Raw genomic sequence first — 24,435 nt, forward strand, 5'->3', positions numbered from 1 at the left:
TCCTTGACACCAAACCAGCAGTCTTGGTTCTGCTCATAAACACCACCAGACCACCAACTAAGACCAACTGAAAGGAGCCAGGTGGGTATCCCAAGATCTGTACCCTGTTAAAATCCCAGGGAATGCTTGCCAGCGAGCTGGTGCAGCGCAGCTTTGCCAACACAGGCACCTGGGTGTGGGAAGAATGCTGGCAGGGCGATGAACTCATTAAGGTGGAGCTCTGTCACCACCTCCTGCAGGAATCTGAGATGAGCCCATCGCTGCGCCGTGTCCTTGTGCAAGTGGGTGTAGGAAGGATCAGTCACTGGAGCTCCGGCTCTCCGGCTCGACCGCCGGAGCCAACGCCACCAGGAGAAACAGGAGCCCTTTCCATGTAAGCGAACTGATCCACCTGATATCGAGTGACTCATTAAGGGCTTACAAAACTTAAGTAGACCATAGTGTTGCTCTCTAGTAGTGGGAACTTCTTGGCTTGAGAGGAGGATTTGATACCAGCCAAAAGCTCACCTTGGGCCTTGCTGGCATTAGCAACAGCAGATCTGCCCTGGGAGGTGCTTGCAGGAAGTTGTAAACTGCTGCTGTTTTTACTCTGAGGAATTAAGTTTTCTAAAGATGATGGGCAGGAAGATCTGGCCCTGCATTTGGCAGCACCAAAGCCTGAAATGGAGGTGAAGAGGGGTGAAGGTGTAATCTAGCTGGACAAATACTGCTCTGTGTTTTCTCAGTAGCTTAAAACATTTCACCCTCCGCTCTCCCCTTCATCCTTTTCCCATCCAAGCTCTAAGAAAGAATGAAAATATCTCATGTTGATTAGATTAATTAGAGACAAATGCACACACAGATAGTGATAGGATATGGCTTTAAACTAAGAGAGGAGAGACTTAGATTAGTTATTAGGGAGAAAATTCTCAGCTGTGAGAATGCTGAGGCCACAGCCAGGCAGAAGTTATGGCTGCCCCCTGGAAGTGTTCAAGGCCAAGTTGCATGGGGCTTGGAGCAACCTGGGATAGTGGAAGATGTCCCTGCCCATGGCAGGGAGGTTGAAACAACATGATTTTTAAAGCCCCTTCCAACCCAAACCACTCTATGATTCTGTGATTCTATGATCTTCCAAATAGCTAAATAGTCATCTTAAACACATCTGAATAGGAATCACTGTGACTTGGGTGCACAGGGCAAAACCAGCCCATCCTTATGGCCCCCACAGAAGTGGTTTCATAGCCAAATTTTGTAGATGAGAGAAACCACGGACACAGAGAATCAAATGGAGCAGGATCTGCTTCTGTAGAGGTTGTTAGGCAGATGTTTTTCCCAGTTCCAAGGGACACAAGGGTTTTGCCAAATAGATCCTTGTGATCTGATTAACATAAGTAAATGAAGTCTTAATAAAGGTTAAGTGGATGCACAGCAATGGCTGCTTGAGCTTTGTCATGTTTGCTGTGAAACCTCCAAGTAGACTTAAAAATCACCCCAGATAGGATGGGCTTGTGGCACACAAGGTTTACTTTCAGTGAATTTGGAAGACATTTCTCCATTGCAAGCTGTCCCAATATGAATGCATTTTCATGTGACTCTCCCACTGGCTCAGCTCAAGACATTGCACAGGTCATGGATATATTCCCTAAACATCATCTCAGGTACTCGAGAGCTATGACTCCTACAGTGGAATCCTCAGCATGAAACTGATGAACATCCTTGCTTTGGGAATCTATTTTTTCTGTTTTGGTCAGCAATCCTGAAAACAAAAAATGCAGCATTTAGCCAGATATGACTGTGAGGGATGGAGGGATGTGGTTCCTCCTGAGCCATGGCACTGCAAATCCAGCCTTTTAGAGAGTAGGTGGCACTGAGAGCCAATGGTCGGTCTGGGTTATTAGATACCAAGGCAAAGGCCTGGATTTCGGGCTTGACTGAGCATCTGTCTTTGCAGAAAATACAGAGAACAACAGCATCACTTCATCTGCAGCATCTTAATACATGCCAGCTCCAAGCACCAACGCAGACATTTCACAGCCCACAAGGCCCAGAGAAGGCTGCTATTGTACAAATTATGAGAGGCGTTTTTTGACGTCCCTGAAGTAATTTTAACCAAGAAGCTGTTTCTCAGATAAACTCCACCAGATATCCCTGGAAGCAAAGAAGAGCTAGTAGGAAAATAAGGTCTTAATGTGAGCTCAGCTCGGCTCCTTTCACAGAAAAGCTGGAAATCAGTGGAGGAAAAGACAGTTGGTTTCATGTTGTAAAAGTTATTGGAAGAGGGTCAAAGCCTGCAAAGCCAAAGGATCTCTCTGATTCTGGAGGGCTGTAGATAGTTTTCAGCTCCCAAACTCAATGAAAACACATTTTCAGTTGAGGAGCAGGTTCAAGGAGAGTTCTGTCACTGGGGAAGCTCCCAATGGCTCTGTAGTTTTATCCAGCCCTTGTGAAGGGTGTTATTGTTATTTAACCCATGGGAAGGTCTGGGCTTCACAGAGCAGGAAACGTTATCCTCCTCCTGTGGATGGAAATGGGGACATGCTCTGATCCTGTGCCTAAACACACCCTGTCAGAACTGAGAACTGTGCCCAGCTTTCTTGGTAACAAGACCAAGTTTCTCCCCTTGAATCCATGCAATGATGACCATGCGGACAAGAAAAACCCACAAGCCAATGTGTATCCCTAAAAAGACAATTCTTACAGCATTTATCAAAAAGTGCTGTAAATTTCAACTCAATTAAAAATAAACAAATGCACACTATCTCCTTTCCCTATTTCCAAATTAATTTATGTACAAGGAAAATTATTATTTTTTTTTCTGAATGTGGATGCCAAATAAACAAAAAAAAAATCCACTGCAAACAGTGCCCAGTCCCACACCTCGGGATGGATCACCTTGAAGGAAAAAGGATGAAGGTTGCCTGCACACAGTTAAAACAGCAGTAGCATTGGAGGCCTTAGGTGACACCAGGGCTGGTGACACTCCATCACACTTGTCATTAGTCCCACAGTAAGCAAATGGCAGGCACAGCAAGATGCTGGCTTAGGGAGGAATTGGCAGGAAAGACTTTGGAATTTGTAAACCAAATTCCTGCTCGTGACAGGTGATGAAACCTAAATTTTTGTAAATGTGTTCCAAATCTCCTTCTCTGTCATCCCCTCATTTAGGCAATAAAATAATCAAATTATTTTCTGTTTGGTTTTGCAAAGCTGTTTTTAAGTCATTATGGGAGCATTCACATTGGAAACACAACAGGGAGTTGTGTTCATATGAAATTACTTTCTCATCATGTTTTACAAATTGCATGGAAAATCTTCCATCTATCCCAGGTTTACCTTACATTTTGTTTTCTGAAGAAAATTTGTCTTCTTGATCAAAGCCTGAGGCAGCAATCACGGAATAATAGAAAGGTTTGGGTTGGAAGGGACTTTAAAGATCTTCTATTTCCAACCAGTATTGCACCAAATCTCAACTGTGAGCATGTTTGATGTTACCATGCTGGAATGGAAGTTCCCACTTGCTCAAGACACCCAGCAGCTGCTGTGCTATGTTGGCATTGGCATGGCCCACCAGACACCTGAGATAAAGGGCCAGGACTCTGGAGCAGACAAGGACTAGAAGGAAAATTTAGGGGGCGACTGCCAAGGGGGAACAGATGGTCTGGAAGCCCTCAGCTCTCCACTCTCCCTGTGAGGAATATCACAGGATTTAAAGTCCTGGTGCAGAAGGTCACTCCATAAGCATCTTAGTATCATAGACACCTAGGATGGCTTAGAAGGGACATTAAAGATCATCTCATTCCAACCTCCATCCCTGTGCAGGGACATCTGCCACCAGACCAGGTTGCTCCAAACCCTGTCCAACCCTGACATTGAAAGTTCCCAGGGATGGGGCATCCACCACCCCTCTAGGTAACCTGTTATAGTGTTTAACCACTGTTATCAGAAAAACCCTTTTCCTTACTCTTACTCTGAATCAACCCTTCTTTTGTTTTATCTACCACCACAGACCCTGTTAAATAAAAAGTCTGACCCCCTCCTTCACCCACTGCAAACTTTGAAGAGGCTGAAGAAGCACCTTCAAGGGAAAGCACCCTTGGCACGGCTGCCACAGCTCACGATTAATGGTTTCTGCTCACAAGAGCCAGGTACAAGCTGTTTGCTGGCTGTAAATCTCCCGTTACAGCCTCCTCTGCCATACAGCACACATGGATTAATAGCAGCTTTCTACTTCTGAGGTTACAGCTGATCCAAAAGTCCCCAGAAGAAAGGGCGAGTTTCCTAAGCAGCATGACTGACAAGACGGCGAAGAGGGAGTTTATTCAGAGCATTATCTAATTCATTCCCCAGTGAAGGAAACTCATCTACTTTTGAGACTTAAAACTTCTAAAGAAAACTGCTATGATCTAAAGAGATTGGCCATAAAACTATTTGTATTGAAAACTTAGCCAGCGTGCCTTTAGTGAACTTCATTCATTAACATTCTTGCTGGCAAGGTTTCCATATCTCAGCGTTCATTTTATACTTTAATTTGGTTAGTAGGTCTTTGTTTAATCGTCCTATTGAAAGGAGAACAAAGAAGGTTTAGGTGATACAGTGAAGTAATACACTATATTTTATCTCTGTAAAGCCCAGACAAAGTCAGCAGGCTCTGATACCCTCCGATTTGTGGTTTTGGTTTTTTTTTTTTTAACTCCCTTTCTCTTCCAGGACATTTGGAATCACAAATCAATTGCAGAGCATAAAGATCCTCACTGTACTTAGCTTAGTGGACACCTTCAGAAGAGAAACACCATGTCAAGCAGAGAAACGATGCTCTGAGCACAACATACAGCCCCAAAGGAAGATTAGCTTTGGAAAAGTGCATTCCCATTAGTTTGGGGATGGATGCTCTGCTTTTATATATATCTCCCAATAAAAGTCAGTAGTCAATATAGTTTCTTCCACTTCTGAGCTTTGGGCTTACAATCTTGATATCAACTTCATGTTTTTTCTGGGCGCAAAACTCATTAGCAAGGTGCAATTTTGCCTAATGACTAACCTGCTTCACAGCCAGCACCCAGCATAGCGACCCACAGGCACAGGCTGCCCTGGAGGAGGATTTACAGGATAAAAAGGATGAAAAACTCTCCAAAAGGAGCTGCTCTCCAGCTCCAGCACTGGCCATATGAGTGGGCAGCTCCTGGGCTGCCATAAACTGACACAGCTCCAACTGACTCCAGATAAAAATCTGGCCCCAGAGTAACAGCAGGATTCAACAAGCTTTTCTCACAGAATAGTTTTTATGCTCTTTTCTTGAATATTTACAACCCATCCTCACTGTCCTGCTTAAATCCACTACACACAGTGGATCCATAAAGGAGGAAAAGTGTACCTGTCTACTCTTTATAGCGCAGCAGAAGGTGACTTGTCTCCTCTCTGAAAACTCTTTACTTCCTAAACTCTACACCAGTTCTACTCAACCACCCAGAAGAAGGGCCCCAAACTCTTGATGAAGCTGCATTTCTAGGAAGGAAAACCAAACCATTCAGACACTTGGATGCTCTCCCATGACATCTAGTGAGCAAAACAATCTGCAGCTCACCCACCATGCCCCCTTTTCATAGATGGTGGTGTCCAAAACACAAATCATAAAACGATTCAGATGAACACAAATCCCAACCCTAAAAACAAGCAGTGACTATAGGGACCAGCCCCAATTGCTCCCTAACTTTCCATACACAAAGGTTATGGAGAAGTAACCCAACCTGTGAAGTTACCAGCAGCAAATACAAAGGTCTGGGGAAGGAGCTGGGCTTGCTCAGTGCTGGGTGGGTCCAGAGTCTGTAAAGAAGGTCCAAGCCACATGGTTGCTCAGGGATAACCATTTCTGGAATGATTATTCCTTTATGGCACTGATTGCTGATCCACACCAGCATAAGTGAAAGGGAGGCAGGCTCAGCACCAAGCGTGGCTTCAAACTGATGACCCGGAGGTGAAGGGCCCCTTCTCCCGTTACTAATCCCCTCAGCCACACAAGCCTCCTGAAAATTATGCTTTGGTTTTATTGCCACAGGAGTCATTTATAAAATCATAAAAGCCAGGTTAAGAAGCCAATTCAGCAGCAGCAAGGCCAAGCATGCAGAGAAAGAGCTGAACAACCATGGAATGGGACAAGTTCAGCCCTCCCATGGCATCCTGAGTAATTCAGCTGATTAAATGTGAGAAGTTCTGATTCATGGAGAGGAGGAGGAGGAAATGCATAAACAACTTACCAAAAGCTAATTTCTTTATTATTGCAACCAGAAATGACCAAAGACGGTGTATTTTGTATGTCTGCACGTTACATGTGGAAAAACCTAAAAATCAGCATTGCAACATCCAACAATTCAAAATAAAATAGAATAAAAAATCATACCCAAGAATTTTCTTGACTGGTAATTAACAGGGACGGAATATAAACGAGATGGCAATGAACAAAGCAGGTAACAGTGCACTTTTAATAAACCCATTTCATCCATATCTCCACTGATTTGCAATTTAACAGTTCTATCAGCAAAACCTCATTTCCTTAACTAGACTGCTACTTTTAAAAACATGACTAATTCACTCTCATTAATATCAATTTGGATGCATTTAAAAAATAACTCTTAATGTCTGCACAACAGGCTGAAGGGACATATTTCTCCAACGTCAGATGTTCTCATTGCATTGGTTTAAAATACAAATATCCCCAAATTAACCAATGCAATCTAAAATTGATTAGAAAACAAAAGGCATAAATTGCTTTCAAGATTCTTATTTAGCTCTGAGACCCATTGCACTACAATATCTAACAGTGACTTTTATTTCATTTGCTCTGCACCTTCCCCTCACATTTTCAACGGGGGAATGTGACTGGGATTCAGTTTATTGGTCTTTCCAAGGGAATACACAAAGCAGAGGAACATACCTGCATCTCCTCTACCCACTACAATGCTTTTGGCAAACTCACTAACCACTTGTTTAAAAAAAAAAAAAAAAAAAAAAACTGAGAAAAAGGGGAAAAAAGAGTCCATTCCAGCTACAGATTAACATGCTGTAGCTGCCACCAGAAGTGCAGAGCTCCCCTGGCCTAAGCTCCCAATTCAGAAGGCATTTAAGCACATGTATAACCAAGTGTGGGAACAGGCTCCTTGAAGGCAATAGGATTACTCACTTCTTAAGAAGTTACCACATGTTTAAGTATCTGAATTGAGGCCTAATTATGGTGCTGGCCACCTCCTCCTGCACACACAGCTGGGGCAGAGCTCACCAATCCCTCACAGCCATGAGGACAGGCGTTTGTCACACAGGCTTTTAGTAGCTGCTAGGTTTGTATTCTCGGGCAAACAACAACAAAAATCCTCAAGCCCTAAAAAATAATTAAACAAATTAATTTATAAATATCAGGTATTTACACGTGTGAATATCTTTTAATGGGAAGTGTTTATACACACTGATGAAATGTACAAGCAATGAAAAAGTACGTTGACAAAGACTTTAAGAAAAAAAAAAACCAAACCAAAAATCAAAGTATAAAATATATTACAGGTCCACTGAAAGAAATTCACACGGAAGAAAAAAATTGACACAATAGAAACTTTTTTTTTAAAAATAGAAGATATATCACAAAAGCTTGAACATGTTTATTTTATGTTAGTACTAAAAATCAAGGAAAAAAGCTTCATATATTCTCGTCACAAAAATATTTACCAGCCACTTTTTATTTCCACATTATGATTATCTGGCTCAGCAAGAGTCGAGGCTGAACTGTATCCAGACTACAGAAATCATTCCAGAAGGTTGTCTCAGTTTACAACTTACTGTAATTTACATTTTCTCCCCCTCTCAGCACCTTACTGCAAAGGTTCAAGAGGGATTAATAAGAAATCGAGAAAGAATAGGACAGATATCTGTATTTACAACATTCATCCATGTTGGTGCTGAGCCACAGGAGGGGGAGCGGTCCCAGGAACCACCGAAGTCTTCACAGCGCTCTGTGCAAATTCCCCTTGGCAGGGGCAAGAAACAGCATCAGAATGTACCCAAATCCAACGTCCTGGGCTCAGAGAGTTTGTGAAACCCAACAGCCCCCGACCAAGGGCATCTCCTCGCTCCTGACTGACTGCAGAGACACAACCCTGGCAGCCGTGGGGGGATGCGGACAGGGGGGATCCCTCCTGCAGCCGAGTCGGGCAGGAGGTGCCGCGGTGACCGCACGACTTTGGTCCCCTGCCGAGCCTTCAGTGTGCCCTGTGCTTCCTCTTCTTGTGTTTTTTATCCTTCCTTTTGTTGGCACACTTGGAGCAGAACCACTGCATCTCTTCTGGGGGTGCAGCTGTAAGCCCAACGCAAGGCCTGTGAAGGACAGGAAAATACCACATCATCTCCATGGAGTAACATTGCTTTTGTTTCTTACCCCAAAAAATGCAACTTTCCAGTGGGAGACAGGATCTGGCCTTCGAATGAATATAACAATTATCATTATCTTAATAATATAATGATCAAAACCTAAAAAATCTGAAAAACAATGATCAGAATCTAAGAACTCTTGCTTTGAAACAAAAGAGAAATATCAAAAGGATACTCAAATAAAAAGTGTTATTTTAGTAGAAAATATGAGTGCACTTTCAGGTGTAATAGACTAGATTTAAAATAATTTAAAATGCTTCTTTAACACATCTGCAAAAACCCTTATGATTTTATGTAGCTTTAAAAAAATTGCCTAAAAAGTGATTAATTTCCCCTAACCTTTTTATAAGAGCTGACATTTATATTACTGTTCATACAATGCTTCATAATTTGAACTGTCTATCTGTATACACTGTGCTCATAATCCTGTAGTTCTCACAAAATTACTGGAATCAGCAATATTTCCCAGCAGTTTCAAAAACAACCATTATCACCGATGCCCATTAATTAAAAAGTAACTCTCCTTCACAGCTTAAAATCTGCCTTTTCAAATTTCAGAGCAACAGAGATAAAAATATCTTCCAGATTATTAAATTGGACACAGTAAAGCTATTTAAATATTCCCAACGTAATGAACTATTAGAAAAAAAAAAAAAAAAAAAGGTTTTTCTAATAATATAGCCCAAATCTGCCAGGCACTGGCAGAGCAGGATGGATAAGAAGAACTTACCAGTGATACCAATCATCGCAGTCATCACAACCTATCATTGGACTGCCATCATCTGGCTTGTTACAGCCAGGACAGATCCAGATCTGGTTACCCCACTCGTCTCGGATCTGGTGCAAAGAAAAGCAAAGTTAGCTGGTTTTCAGGGCTAAGCAGGCAGGAAAACTGACATTAAAAAAAACTAACCAAAAAAAAAAAAGGGTTTCTTGCTTATTTGACTAAGCCATTCAGCAGCCCCTGTTGTTATGTGTGCATTCTCTGATCATGAGAGCTCAGTGTTACGTCTTAATTGATTTTCCTACACTGCTCATGATGACAAAATCATGTATTTTCCTGCATTGTCCTGTAAACCAGTAAAGCCAGTTACACCACCTGACCTAAGCACGGGCATTCACACACAGAGCCAGGGCTTAAGGACACAATTCCCTCTCTGTCTATACTTTTAAAATTCGACCCAGTTAATGGCAAGCAGGAGTCACGGCAGCCTCCTGCGTAAGATAACAGTTCTTATGTGCATGTAAAATATACAGCGCTGTGTGTATATATTGCTGCATTACTTATTAGCCAAAGTCTTCAACTCCAACGAGCCGATAAGATCAGGATATAAAAAAAGTTGTTACTGAGTAACTTTCCATTCCCCTTATGACATTTATGTCGCAGTACAATTTACTAAAGGGTAAATGAAACAAGAAAGGCAGATCATTTACAGTACTGGGCAGCTGCTCACCGGGCTCATCATATCCATTTTTTTAATGTTTATATCCTGCTTGACCCATTGTTTGCATTTTTAGATTTCCACTGGTTCTTGAACAGCTCTTTGCTAAAAACATACACACAAAATGTCACAGAATCCACCTAAAGGAGTGCAATTAACAATACAAAGTAGAAAATGTCTGGGGCATTACCCTGACTCCATCACTCCTTTATGAAGATTTGCACATTATCGCTGAATCTCAAAAACAGAAACTGTTTTGTTCTCAGCTTTTGTGCATTTATACATATCTCAGGCAATAACGTTTTGCTATCTGAACAGCTTACAAACATGATATTAAAAAGTAGCAGATGAAAAGCCCCAAATGTTCTTAGTAAAAAAAAAAAAAAAGCCACTACACGGTGGTCTGTACATCTTACACCACTTCCTGAAAAATCAATAGGAACGTACCAGAGCTGCAACCAACACATCACTCTTCCCTGATTCCTCTTAAAGCCCTGAATGTTTGTGTGGTTTAAAACTCAAAAAATACAAGTCCCAGGAATACTAACCAGGGAACAATCCCCTTTCCAACAGAGATACAGAGTAGGCAACATCATAAAATTAACTCAATTTCCAACCTGATTGATTGCAATAATCATTCCTATCTACCATCTAATCTCATATCTGCAAAGTCATTTTAAGTTGCTGGAGAAGCATCTGCTCCACAGGTGAAGTGTCTGGGCTCAGAAGTGAAGAGGTCCAGAGGCATTTATTTCAGTGGGATAACCCTGCTGGGGAGGGAGGGGTGCTGTGCCATGCTGCTGCAGAGAAGGGATGCTGTGGGATGTTGGGCTGAGGGCTACAAAACCTGCCTGAACACCTGGCTGCCAGCACAGGCACCTCATTTCTGGTGTTGCCTGTTTTGGGCACTGGCCCTGCCAGGTGTAGACAGCACTGCCAGATGTTGCCCCATCAGAAAGTAGGCACCCTAACTTTTCCAAACTTAGTTTTTCAGGTATTTTTTTCCTCTGCAGAATAGCTGCCTCAGGCTCTCAGGGGCTGGAGAGGGGCAGGGTGGTCTATAATCCTCTGCCTGTTGGTTAAACAAGCACTTGGGCTGCTGAATAAGGATATTAAAAATATTGCCTAACTTCTCATTCCTTAATGAGCCAAGGGTCATGCAAGGAGGGACAGAGTGGGATTGCTGACTGCTGTGTCAAACCACTGAGAGCTAATGAGCAGAGATGCTATCCAACAGGAAGATTTGTATCCTTTATTTTTTGAACTATAAAATCACCCTCCTCTCCTCCCCTGCAGAAGGGAGCTGGGCACCTCTGTCACACTGGCTCCACTCTTATCTCTAGAACAGCTTTCTCATGTGATCTGAGGAAAATCATTCTGTCTCCTGGATTTCCTTCACACAAGAGGCTAACAGTTATTAATAATGTTTTTCCCCAACCTCCTTCTGACCATTTTGACTAATAAATCTCTCACATCAGGCGTTTCTCTACACGTGTACATAGTTGGGTCCTAATACAGTAAAGCCTTGGTTTCAACAGTAATGTTGTAAAACATCACTTTTCACAAGGGCCTGGAGTGATAGGACAAGAGGGAATGGTCTTAAGTTGAAGGGAAGTAGGTTTAGATTGTGTATTAGGAAAAAAATATTTACAATAAGAGTGGTGAGGCACTGTACAGGTCGTTCAGAGAGGCAGTGGACTTCCTATCCCTGGAACTGTTCAAGGGGATGGGGCTTTAAATAACTTGGTTGAGTGGGAGGTGTCCCTCCCTGTGGCAGGGTGTTTGGATCAAGATGGTCTTTAAGGCTCCTTCCAACCCAAACCAGTCTGTTTTAATCTATGGTTCTGTGAAAAGCAAAAATAACCTGGAGCCTCCATATCCTCTGAACTCTCCATTAAGGTGCTAAGAGTGTTACATTGGAAGTATCTAGGCAAAGCGCTAGCTTTTTCTTTTTAAAACTAACATAATCTCTAAATAATTTTTTTTCATAATTACTTAAGAAAATGGGAAGTAGTAGAGCATTTAGGCAATGTTTCTCTCTTAAAGTAAATTCTGAAACCTTTGGGCACTACTGTAATAATGATGACAATAATACTTGTGACTGTAGTAATAAGAGTGACTGTGGGTTTACACTGGGATACCAAAGGTGAGGCTGTGTCCTGCACACTAAGGATATGCAGAGCTTGCGTGACGTTGTCCAGTGCTGTAAGTAACTCAGGAGTGAAATGTAGCAGCTGTTTAAATAGAGACCAGTAACATGATACAGCAGTTTAAGTCCAGCAGGGAAGCACCTTTCCATTAGAAATGCATTAGAAATCAATACTAGAACAAGAATCATAAAAATTAAGAAAAAAAAAGTCATGCATATGTTGCAATTCAAGCACAGCAACCTCTGCAATAAAAGTAAGCTTTAGGTGTTTTAAATGGTGAGATTTTTAAACTGCAGCTAAGCAAGGTGTCACCAATCAACCTGGAATTTAGCCAGGACAGGGAGAATAATAACACTGCTACCCTTGTGCTCCTTTTCAAGGATCAGGAATGCTGAGGACTTCATTTCACACAGCATCTAAAGCAGAAATTCTCAGCAGCACAGCAAGCCCTGTCCTCCCCAGACATATATCCACATTCTTTTAGGGAATGCAGTTCCTACACCATGTTACACAAGAGACTTTTCCAAAAGAATGAAGAAGGCTGCCAGGCAGAGGCCAAGTTCAGAGCACATGTCAAACACACAAATGAAGTGTAGACTAATGAACAATCTACAGACTTCTGAGATGCACAAACATCTGCAATTTCTGTATGTCAAGGAAACCGGGAAAGAGATTACTGGACTCTACACATTTCAAATGAGGGCTAAGTCAAGTTCTTGATGTTGCATGAGGGTTTTGTACTTTATGGGACTGACAGCAAAATCTATGGTGAGTCTGACATTTGAGGTTTCAATTCAGCACTTTTGAAAGCACCTATAAAAAACCTCCACCTCCAAAAATAAGTGCTCTAGCTCAGTTAGCAGAAAATATCATACAGGATATAGTTGGACCTGTTAGAAGGAACTTACATTTGGAACTGAGAACCAATGAAAAATTCATTCCAAGTTGTAGTGTTTCAATTAAGTTATTAACCCCTCAAAACGTGTGTGGAAACAAGGGCTGGATAAACAGCAGTTTAACAGAGAGCAGCATCAGGAATCCAGGAATCATCAGTTTGAGATGATGAGCCACCCAGGAGCTCACCAATTCCAGAGAGGAATGCCCCTGGCACTGGAACACAGCACACCATGTGTTACCTACCACGTAAGTACTGACAGTCTCGGTCACCACACTCCGAACAGGAGCTTTGGAGCCTCCAGCTGCTGATACAGCTGGGGAGGGTGGTGGGATCAGGACTGGTGAGATGGTGGCCTGTGGAGGAGGAGCTGGAGCAGGAGGAGGAGTGACATGAACGGGAGCTGGCACCGGTGATGGCACAGGAGGAGGTGTCTTGGGCCGCGCTGCGGGAGTGGAAGGTTTGGCCTCTGGAGCTGACACCACCTTGCTGATGACTCTGTAGGACCAACATTGAGAATTGTTAGAGCTGATGGGAGAGAAAGCAATGATCGATCAATGATTAGAGAGACAGAAAACATAGAGCAGCTAATTCACATCATCCTGCAGTCACCAAAGAGGTTGTTTCAACCCCACACAAGGACTGTTGTCATTGCTGCACCCATCCATTCATAGGATAAAGCACAGAGCCATTACTAAGTGAATGCCAGGACAGCCTGAGCCAGTCTGTACCTCACTGTCGTATATTCTCAGTGGCTTTACTAAACCTCGTTTCGTTAAGTTTTATTGCATTAGCTCAATTTGTGGGAAATATTAGAAAGGAAACTTAATCAGCTGTGAACAGCACTGATTTTAATCTTCAAACTGAGAGACGATATCATCCTGTTAAGATCCTACATTAGGGGGCTCTGCAAATATTTGCTAGTTTGGTATTTCTTTCCCCAAATGTTTATGAAATCAGCAGTGGAGCTAGTCAGGACAAATAAATGACGCACACTATACACTCAGCAGTTAAAATATTGCTACTTACTCGAGTAGCTGAAGTAGACAGGATGTAGTTCTAGTAAATACACTGTATAGAACAGTCCTGCCCAGGAAGAGGGATACATAGAGGACCCAAGGTTTATTAATGACTGTTGATACACAGCGTTATTAATGTGCATGCAATTTCACAGACAAGCCAGAAAAAGCATTCACTACAAGGCTCTCAAAAATAAAAAGAAGGAAAACAAAAAAAACCCAACCAAAACCTCAAACAAAACAGAGGATAGGTCTATTTGCTTTACCACATTTTGGTAAATCATTTAACTAATTTATTTATATTTGAATGGTAACTGTGGGAGTGTGATTAATTTGATGGGACTGTACAAAGAGGGTGATTTAAAGAAAGGTTAGACATTCCAGGGACAAGGATAGCTTAAGAAAGTAAAAAAAGAAACCGTGACAAAAAACAAATTGCAACGACTCCTGAGAACCAAGAATGTCCAGCTCCACTGTCAATGGGAATTCTAAGTTCAACTTTGGAGTTTATTGCAACCCTGACAGTACAAAGGCAGTTTCACTATGATCAGAGACACCGTCTGAATTTCAAGTCAATAAAATTCCAAGCCATCATTTGAGAACAGCTTGAAATTATACAGTATGTAATGCCTGGCTGAGATAATGGTGTTTTTTTCTCATAAGATATACCACTTGCACTATAAAATCAGAACTATGGAGAGTTATAGTAAAAGCATACTTAGTAAAAGGAAACAAGAGCAATGAGTTGGGTAGTCCTGCCTAAACCCCAGCAGCAGCATCACACCTTCTACAGGCGAACAGGAGAAGAAAATAAGAGTGGACTCTAAAGGGTGATAAATGATTCTTCCATCAGCAACACTGAAGACATTCACGCTACATATTTGTGAAGTGATTGCTTCAGGTACCTAATGTGGGCCTCAGACTCTGTATATGCGTCAGGAAGGTGCTAGACTGTGAGTCAAAGTGCAGGAGTCTTAATTTATGTTGTCTGTGATCCGCGGAAGGAAGGAAGGAAGGAAGGAAGGAAGGAAAGAAGGAAGGAAGGAAGGAAGGAAGGAAGGAAGGAAGGAAGGAAGGAAGGAAGGAAGGAAGGAAGGAAGGAACTACTATCAGGCCAGCCTGACAGCAACCTACATATCAAAACCAGCCTCCTGTTAGTGGGGAACATCCAAAACCCCACTGTTACCTCCCACCAAGGAAGCTTTCTCTTTGGCTCATGATGTGCTTCTGGTTCAGTGAAAGCCTCAGCATGTAGATCCTGGGGCTCCTGCCAGATTGGCCATCCCCAACTCAGATGCTTCTTCTGCATCTTCCCCATTCCACAGACACCCTTGGCTCCCAATGTTGAATGCCCAAGACCTTGGTTGGTGCCGATATTCCCACGGTTTACAAAGTTATCCTCATGACTTGAGAGCCACGTCTCAATAAAGAAACTCTTAGCAATAATAAAAGCAAGGACAGGGACTGACAGCAAAATATCGGCACAGCAAAAGTCATTTGGATGGTTTCAAACATCATTGCCCCTTCTTTCCCTGCCTCCCTCTCCTACCTCCTGCAAGTAAACAAAGTCCTGCTAGGAGATCTTTAGGGAGTCAACCCTCCCAAAGTCTAGACTAGGAAATGTATTAGCTAATAGGGCTTTAAACACAACTTTGCACGCAGTGTGAACAGTTTGAAAGAAGTATTAGTTAATATAATTAGAATATGAGTGACCATACCCAGCTAACACATGAAATTAAATTACAGAGTTTCTTGGTCTAAAGCCAGGTTCTCCTCCTGCACAGGGTCTTCGAAGCCACTCTACTAATAATTGCAGAAGCTGCAAGGAACACCACATGTGAAATCTTCCAAAACTACAAATATTCATTAGCGAGCAACACACGCTCATCGATTGGCTGGCATGCCTGAAGTGTGCAATTAGGACATGTTCAGTATATAGGGCAGCTTGTTTATCTTGATTTTAGAGCTCAGTTATCAAAACAGGAGATCGGCATTTCGGAGCACGCTTGGGCCTACCACTCCCTTGGGCTAATGTAGTTCAGAGACTTTAGACTCCAGAGTGGAGAAATGAATGGTTTTGTGCTACACCATTAGAGGTGATGGAGTAATGTCAGCGAGGGTGGTTTAGCCTGTCCTGAAGAAGGGGCTGCACACATGGCAATATGCAGGTGGGGAGAAATCAAAGGGAAATAGCAGTCCCACGACTGCTAATAATTACTGCTACTTCAGACTTTGAGAGAAACCTGATATCAAAACACTATGTAAATGATGGCAAGATTTATGAGCTCTGTTTTATAGACAGGAAAATTGAGGCACAGAGCACACTGCAAGTAGGCAGCTCTCACTGCAGCAGAGCCTCGATCCACCTGGTACCTGAGTTCTGCTGGGATTTAAACTCTTCCTTGGGACATCACTACACATATATTGTTGTTACCTTCTTTCCCCAAAGTGTTTTCATGTGTCCAAAATCATCACTTAGTCTGCAAGTAAAATACTATATGAAATAAACTTTCACCTCCTTCTCCACACCAATCCAAGAACTCTGAAACTAAGGTTGAATGAGTATTTTTTGCAGAAATCAAACACAAATGAACATCAACCACCACCAACACAATCAGACTCCTGAGACAAGAACTGCATTTCTCTGCAGGTTGCTCACCTAGCAATGTACCACAAACAGATTCTACACTGAAAGATAAGAGGTCAGTTAAAAGTTGTTTTTGAATCAAAACAGTTCCCCCGGAATAAAGGGATGTGAGAAAACCTTTGGAACAGATATGGTAACAAGAGCCTCCATAAATCGTGACTACAGGTAACCACCCCCTTTGAAAAAAACTCAGAATTAATGTAAACACCGTGTACTTGGTTGTGTCCAACCTAAATTCACTTTGGATTTCTTTTTAAATGTCAGCAGAAGCTGTCCTGCTCACAGAACCTCAGTGTATCTATCACTGAACACATGTATTGATTTGTCACAGAGTGCCCAGTAGTAACTAAGAAAACATATCTGAAAGTAATAAAAAGGGAACAAACCCAAGGGATGTGAAATTCAAAGTGGAAGGACAGAAGGACGGAGAAATACCATGATTACCAATTATTTTTCTGTACTGTTTTTAATAACCCCTTTGCTGAAAGCACAGAGCATAAAGCTTCCTAACAAAGGCGTTTCAAAGATACTTTTCTTCCTCACAATCCGTTCCAGTGCAAACAGCATTGGAACCCAATGTGAGAACCTAATGAAAACTTCCATTGCCACTTCTGCTGAACTACGTCAAGGCTGTGTTGGGCCAAGACAATAGTGTGTAATATCTGAATCTCAGCTGAGGAGGCAGATCTCATGGAATCAAAGAATGGATCGGGTTGGAAGGGACCTTAAAGATATTCCAGTCCCAACCCCTTTGCCATGGGCAGGGACACCTTCCTCTAGACCAGGTTTTTCAGAGCTCCATCCAACCTGATCTTGAACACTTCTAGGGATAGGGAATCCGCCACCTCCCTGGGCAATCTGTACCAGTGTCTCACCACCCTTACAGTAAAGATTCAATGCTTATCTACTGGTTTAAAACTGTGTCTAAGGGGAAGGAAGAAAACTTCAGTGTTTCTGTTTCCCAGGAGGGTAGAGTGAATGAAAACCCTTTTTAATTATCACTCTGGGCAATCACCCTGTTCACAGTGATAGTTCCAAACCCAAACAGGATGAACACCAAGTGTCAGCTTGCAGGCAAAGTGCACTTTCTACCAAGATTTGAAGTGTAACAACAGGTCAGTTGGTCTCTAATCGGCTCTAAGTGGAAGGAGCTGTTAACATTCTACATCTGGAGCAAAATGAAGCTCCAAGGTGTGAAATGGTTTCCTATCTTTGGAAGTAATTTATTCGATTTCATTCTGATCCTTACGGCTGAAAGCCCCATTGACTGCTTCACCTAAACACAGGGGAAAGACATGCACCAAAAGGAAATGGTTTTTCAAAAACAGGATATGGGCCAAAGGGTGGAATGATTGCTATGGGCAATGAGCTCCAAAAAAAATGCAGTACCACTAGTTCAAAATTCTAGTTAAAAAATCACAGTAATCTTTGTATCTCAGAGGCAGAGCTCCCAGGAAGTTGTTTCTCTGCCCAGGGGAAAAAAGTAGTATTGGAAAAGTCCTAATTATTTTCTGAACCCGTGACCCATTTTTAAGCAAGAAGGAGCTAAATGGGTCTTGGTGTGTAGGAAAATACTATCAACTGCACTGACATAACTGAAACTGGTGCAATTCACTTGGATTATCAATCATAATATTATCTATTAGCTTTGATATTCCCTTATTGATATAAATTCCTTGATGCTAGAAAGTGATGTAACTATTTTGTTACTGAAAAGTCTCACACCTGGAACTGAGATTGTTGCACCAGAAAACACCTAAACACTCTAAGATCTATGGATAAGAGTGTCAAAAACACCTAAGGAAATCAGGAAATTTCCATATGGTTTAGATTCTTCAGAGATAACGGGTGATTCTGAAAATTTTATTCCAGCCCTGGAGGAGAATCAGTGTGATTTAAGCTCTGTAATGTAGGCTAATTCCCCTATTACTTTTAGAAAGGGAAATTTATTTGCTGTTTCATGCCTTGCTGAAGATTTTATTCTGTGCAAACAAGTCTTATTGGCAAACAGAAGCTCCACAGGCACACGCTGTGACCAACTTGTGAGTTTGTAGAGTGCCAGAATGAACCAAACCTCCAAGGGAGCCCCAAGCAATTTTGCAAGCGAAAAGACTTCAGCACTTTAACATCACCTGCCATGTCGTATTCTTCTCTATCAAGAAAAATGATTATTCCAAGATAACATCCACTCTTTTGGGTGCTTGCTTCTCCCAGGTAAAGTGTGTTGACCTTCAGTGGTGCATATGGAGATCAACAGCTCATTCTCCATGTCAGCGGATCTGGGGAAAGGTCTGCAGCACCAGGAGCAGCTGAGGGAGCTGAGGGGGCTCAGCCTGGAGAGAAAAGGAGGCTCGGGGGGACCATATCACTTTCTAGAACTCCCCAACAAGAGGTGCAGCCAGGTTAAGGTTGTTTTTTTCTGCCAAGTAACAAGTGAAAGGACAAGAGGAAAAAGCCTCTAATTGAGCCCAAGGAGGTTTAGATTGGATATTAGGGAAAACTATTTCATCAAAAGGCTTGCAAAGCACTGAACAGGCTGCCCATGGCAGTGGTGGAGTCATCCATCTTTGGAGGGATTTAAAAGTGACACATGTCAATGTGTCACTTGTGCACACGTTTTAGTGATGGACTTTGCAGTGCTTGGTTAGGACTTGATGGTCTAAGACGTCTATTACAACCTAAATTATTCTATGATTATACTATTCTAACATTATGGCAAAGTCCCACAAACATCTGGACATTCAGTCCAGAAAATTTTCAGTTAACTCCTTTGCTTTATGGACACACGTACTGTTGAAATTACAGGTTTTCTACTGCTTACTTTCCCACTACTTTAAGTGAAACAGAGTCCTGCCCTTGGCCTTCACCCTCTGTATCTGTTACACCCAGAGTATTTCTCCCAACAACCACAAGCACCTTTCTGTTGATGACTCCTAAATCTCCCTCCCATTTTCTCACCCTTCTGACTTACATCTCTGGATGGTTCATTGCCAGCCTGACAAAACAAAACTGAGCTGGTAGTGCAGCGTCTTGGTATCTTTCATCTTTTTTTTTTCTCTTATCATCAATAACAAACATCTTCAATGTTAAAACCACCTGGCACCAACACCCCTTCAGCTGAGTTCTCAGGAGCAAAACCAGAACCTGGTAAAACATGTTTATGTCAATGAGCTCTTTGCAAACTTTCTCTTCTATGTTCCCAGCAAACTACCTTTTATTGTCATTTGTTTTGAGAAATGTTACGGGATACATGACCTAGGAGTTTGCCCATAAACCAATCCTATATCCACCCTTTTTGGTGGGAACTGGTACAGAACATGTATTTTATTAACTACCAGAAAGTTGTACCAGTATGGGTTTAGAAAATCTTTAAAGCTGTAATTTTTAGCTTGTTACCAAGCTTTTTTTTTTGAAAGAAACAAGTAAGACCAATGCTCCTGGACTTGGGAGACTCTGTACAGCTGAAGATCAACTGCTAACAGGACAACTTGACTAAATTCAGGTAGGACCACCTGTTCTTTTGTGGCTATTTATGGTCTTCTTGTCCACATCCAGCTTCCAGGAACCATCCCACAAATCCTCGGGTCTATGCAGTTTCCTCACTTTTGTTTAAAAACCTCAATAAAGGAGTGAATAAAAAGAAGCACCTCTGTCAAAGACAAGAACAATTCACTACCCTTCTCTTGCAGTCATGCTCCATCAAAGTTTATTTTTGAAACAAATACCCATCTTCCTTTCTAATCTTTCACACATATTTGATCAGTTTCTGTTGCGCTTCATAAGGGCAGCTGCTCATGGCCATCTACACAAGCAACGCCCTCATCTGTCTAAACCTGCCTGAAGTATTTTTTTAATTGTGGTACACAGTATACAATTTTTTTTTTTAACTCTTGAGCAATAAGCAACAAAATCAAAGAATCTCACAGTAAGTTGTTTTGTTTTCTAATGACTCAAGCCTTTGTATGAATTCACTTTTGGAGTCATCACCCAATGTGGCCAGCAGCAAAATGAAAATAATTTGCCACAGAATACTACCTACCATAAACAGGATGAATAATTAGTTGGGGTGGCTTCAGTAATAAAAAAAATAAAAGGAAGAAAAAACCTAAGGACTACATCTGAAGTTGCAAATTTAATTCATGCTCAAGGAAGAAAAAGCTGCACTAAATCACCTCTAGAAATATAAACAAAAATGATAATTTACTTGGTTTGGTAAAAGGGATATGGCATTCTTCTGGGGTTTTTTTTGTTTGTTTTTCATGTAAAAGCTGCAATTCTGCAGCAAGGGAGAGGCTGGGGAACCTCCACCAAAGTGTAAGAGCCTTTTGGATGGATACAGGACCACACATGGGGATTTTACAGCACGATTTGGGCCAATATGTTACACTAAAAAAGAACAATTGGGAAAGGGATATGAATCATAGCTGAGACAGTATCTTCATTAAAATACATTCAGCATTTAAAAAGGCACCAAAAATCAGTCCTCCAGTTCTTATAATTTAAAAGACCACAGAACAGAGAAATGTGGGTATGTCAGTAAATACACTCATAAAGATTGATGAAAGCTGTAAAGATCACTGGAATTCCTTCAGCACACCTTAGAGAGGAGCAAGATCATTTTTCATTACTCTGCCTCCTCACTTAGGTGGTCTATTGATCATATCAAAAATGATTTCACCATTACACGTTCTTTTACAGCAGAAGTCGGATTGACACCCAGAGCAATAGTTCTGCCAACACACAGTTAACATGGCCTTTCCTTGCTAAAATAATTGGGATGCCCATTAACACAGCAATAAACACAGACTTTTACTGCTTGCACTCTATTGTTTAATTTTCCCAAACAGTGGTTAGCCCTTTTCCATTTGTCTCCCTGAAGTATCACTTTTTTTTTCCTCCCCCTCCTCTTTAATTCCTCAATGAATTCTCCTCTGGAGCTTTCCCTTGAATAAGCAACGTCTCGCAGGGTAACCAACACCGCCCACAGCTGTGTCCCACAATGGCCCCATGCTGCTGCCACTCCGTCTGTCCAAGGGCTTGGTCACGGTGCCTTAACTGCTCCAAACACTGCCCTTATTCATTGGAACGTGTGGAAGGAGGGGCTTCCAGCAGGATTCCTTTACCTGTTTCCCCACCACAAAACAGTGCAATAAATGGAATGGGTCATGAGCTACTTGGCTGGTAATGCAAACCTAAGACTTGACAAGTCAATAAAAAGCCAATCCTTCCCTCCCCAGCCACATGTAGGGAGCCAAGGCTGGAGGCAAACTATTTGGATATGCCTGTACAGGAAGCTTAATGAACCCCATTATTCAACTTTTGTGGGCAAACACTATGAAGGCAATACTGTAAATTATCAAAGTCTGACTAGTGCTACACTAAACAGCACCCAAAGTTCAAAAGTTTCTTCACACCCCCTGATTTAGCTGATTTATCTGTATGAGAAAAACCCTATTAAAAACTGAAGTTCCTGAATATACACCAAAGATGATTCTGTAACCATCAGGAGCATTCTTGGAAACTGCATAGGGCAGGATTCTAGTTTAACTCAAGCTAGCAGCGAAGTCTTGGATATCCAGCTTTTTTTCCACAACTCACACAGAGCTCGAACGGTTTTAAAAGAACACATATTCATGTTACAGCAGCAACTCAGAGCCCCAGTGAGCTTTGGGGAATACCAACAGAGTCCTTGCCTAATTTCTTTCCTCAGCCAGGTCAGTAAGAAGCATATGGATGTATTTGTTAAAACCTTCTTCTCTCCTATCTTGGTGTCATGACCTTTTCAAGTTTGATTGTGTATATGTGTGTGCAGTTTTCCCAAGAAAATTCAATCTCTGGAGAGTTTGCAACTCAACTCTTTTGTAAATCAAGCTTGTTGTAGATAGAAGATTCCTCATTAAGGCATCTCTTTTTTGGTGTACATACACTTGATGCACTCTGCATGCTACAGGTGAGATTATATAGTTCTGTGGGATTTCAAAAAGTATGAGTGAAGAACTGATTTACTGCAATTTTGTATTGCACTTAAAATAACAAATTCTTGAGCAAATAGAACTGAAAGAGGGCAGGGTTAGGATGGATATTGGGAAAAAATTCTTCCCCATGGGGGAAGTTCTGGATGAATAGATTCATTCTTCCCTGTAGAAGTTCCTAGATGGATAATCAAGAAACTTAGCGTAATAAACTAGGTTCTCCTGTCCTCCTAGTCCCAAAAATACACTTCTGGGTCACTGATATTACAGAGAGAGGTCACACCTATGATCACAAGATAATTTCTCTATGTTGACCCTTGGTCTTGAGATCCTCTACACAGGATGTCTGCTGGTTCTGCTCATGGCTTTTGTCATGGGGGTATTATGCAGCTGAATAAGCTTCCACACAAAAATAAGTTGGTCTTGGACTGACAATATCCTACCAAATAAGAAAGGTTTTTAGTGGGGCCAATTTAGTATCTGGGCAACAATTTATTTTTTTTCATCCCTTAATCCTTTTAGGATTTTATCTTACAATCCACAGGTTATTTAATACACATTTTTATAGGCACACACACACACATATCTGAGCATGTGTGTAATTTGTTTTTGGAGAAAGTCACATATCTACTAATTTAAAAAATACAGAAGACAAGGGGCAATTTCATTAGAGCAGCAGGTCAGGTTTACCAGTTAAACATTGTTAAAATGCCTGTCTTTCCCCTTCTTCCTGTCTGCTTTCCAGGTTCCCTGCTGATGGCAGAGTTATGATATAGGTCTGGAGCAAAAGCCTGAAATTTTAAGGTAAATTTGGAGACCCGATTTCACAAAGAACATATATCCTGCTTCTAGGGCACAGAAACACTGAAACAGTACCCAGTGAGTAGTACTGTGCTTTGTGGTCTGGCATTAGTGTCAGCAACCATGTGTTTTTTCTTAAAAGCTGTATTTAAATGTAGAATAAATTTATGTGCAGTATCCAACATTACAGCATGTACTTTTGCTGAAGTTTATGTCAGCTGTAGTAGTAGCTGGAATGTCAACATGTTATCAATAGCTATGATTTTAAAAACTTATGTGTATGAAAAATGATAGTGCTTAGGAAAAATAACAAGACAAAAAGAAGCCATGAGGTAATTGAATAAAAGTATTAAACCCTACTCATCATTTGCAGTTCATTTAAAAGTCTGTGTTTTTTGTTTTGCTTGTTTTGTTTTGAAAAAAGATAGCATCTCTAGTTCCTTCCTATACTAACTCAGTTAGCAATCTACCTTGATAACACTGGAATGAAAAAAAAAGTGAAAACCCCTTCCAACATATCATTCAAATCATATCTAAAAAGGTGGTCATAAATATTTTAGAACCCAAGCAAACCAATAAGAGCAGAGCCCATTAAGGATAAGATCTTTTACAACAAATTAAATAAAACAATTTATTGAAGCCTGGACTTGAGATAAACTAGATTTACTAGCTGACCTTTTATTCATTTAAAGAACAAAATTAGCTCTAATTGCATTAGAATGGAATCCAGTAAATTTCTTCTAATGTGGCATCCATGCAAGTATTGCTGTAATTGTTTACAACTAAGATGGAAATGCTTTGATAATAATCTACTTTATTCTTTTTCTACTGTGCAGTTAAAACACTTGCAAAAAAACTCTTAAGTAAGACAGTTTTTTCCAATATTGGTTTGTCCATCCTTCAGCAATAATACATTTTCATGTCTATTAACCCAATGTTGTTAATAGCCACTTTTTTGAGCTGATGTGTGTTGTAAGAACATTTGCACTCCAGACAAGCCTGAATGCAGGTATTATTTTGAAGCTGGGAGAAATATGTACTTTTATTCACAAACACAAGAGAAAAGACTTTCCTGCTGCTGCCACCACTGCTTTGTACACTGGTTCAAGCAGAGGAGTCAA

At 41.3% G+C, this 24,435-nt stretch overlaps 1 protein-coding gene across 1 annotated transcript in view; it reads right to left on the bottom strand.

The window, feature by feature from the left end:
* Window positions 1-6,232: 6,232 nt before the first annotated feature.
* TAF3 (TATA-box binding protein associated factor 3) overlaps window positions 6,233-24,435 on the bottom strand; it is a 113,604-nt gene continuing 95,401 nt past the window's right edge. The window contains exons 5-7 of the mRNA XM_062491716.1: window positions 13,121-13,373; window positions 9,119-9,225; window positions 6,233-8,334 (exon numbers count right to left, since the gene is read on the bottom strand). Coding sequence (XP_062347700.1) covers window positions 8,220-8,334; window positions 9,119-9,225; window positions 13,121-13,373 — 475 coding nt within the window. The 3' untranslated portion in view covers window positions 6,233-8,219. The remainder of the gene's footprint in view (window positions 8,335-9,118; window positions 9,226-13,120; window positions 13,374-24,435) is intronic.

This window comes from Cinclus cinclus, chromosome 4, assembly GCF_963662255.1.
Source record: "Cinclus cinclus chromosome 4, bCinCin1.1, whole genome shotgun sequence".
Classification (NCBI taxonomy): domain Eukaryota; kingdom Metazoa; phylum Chordata; class Aves; order Passeriformes; family Cinclidae; genus Cinclus; species Cinclus cinclus.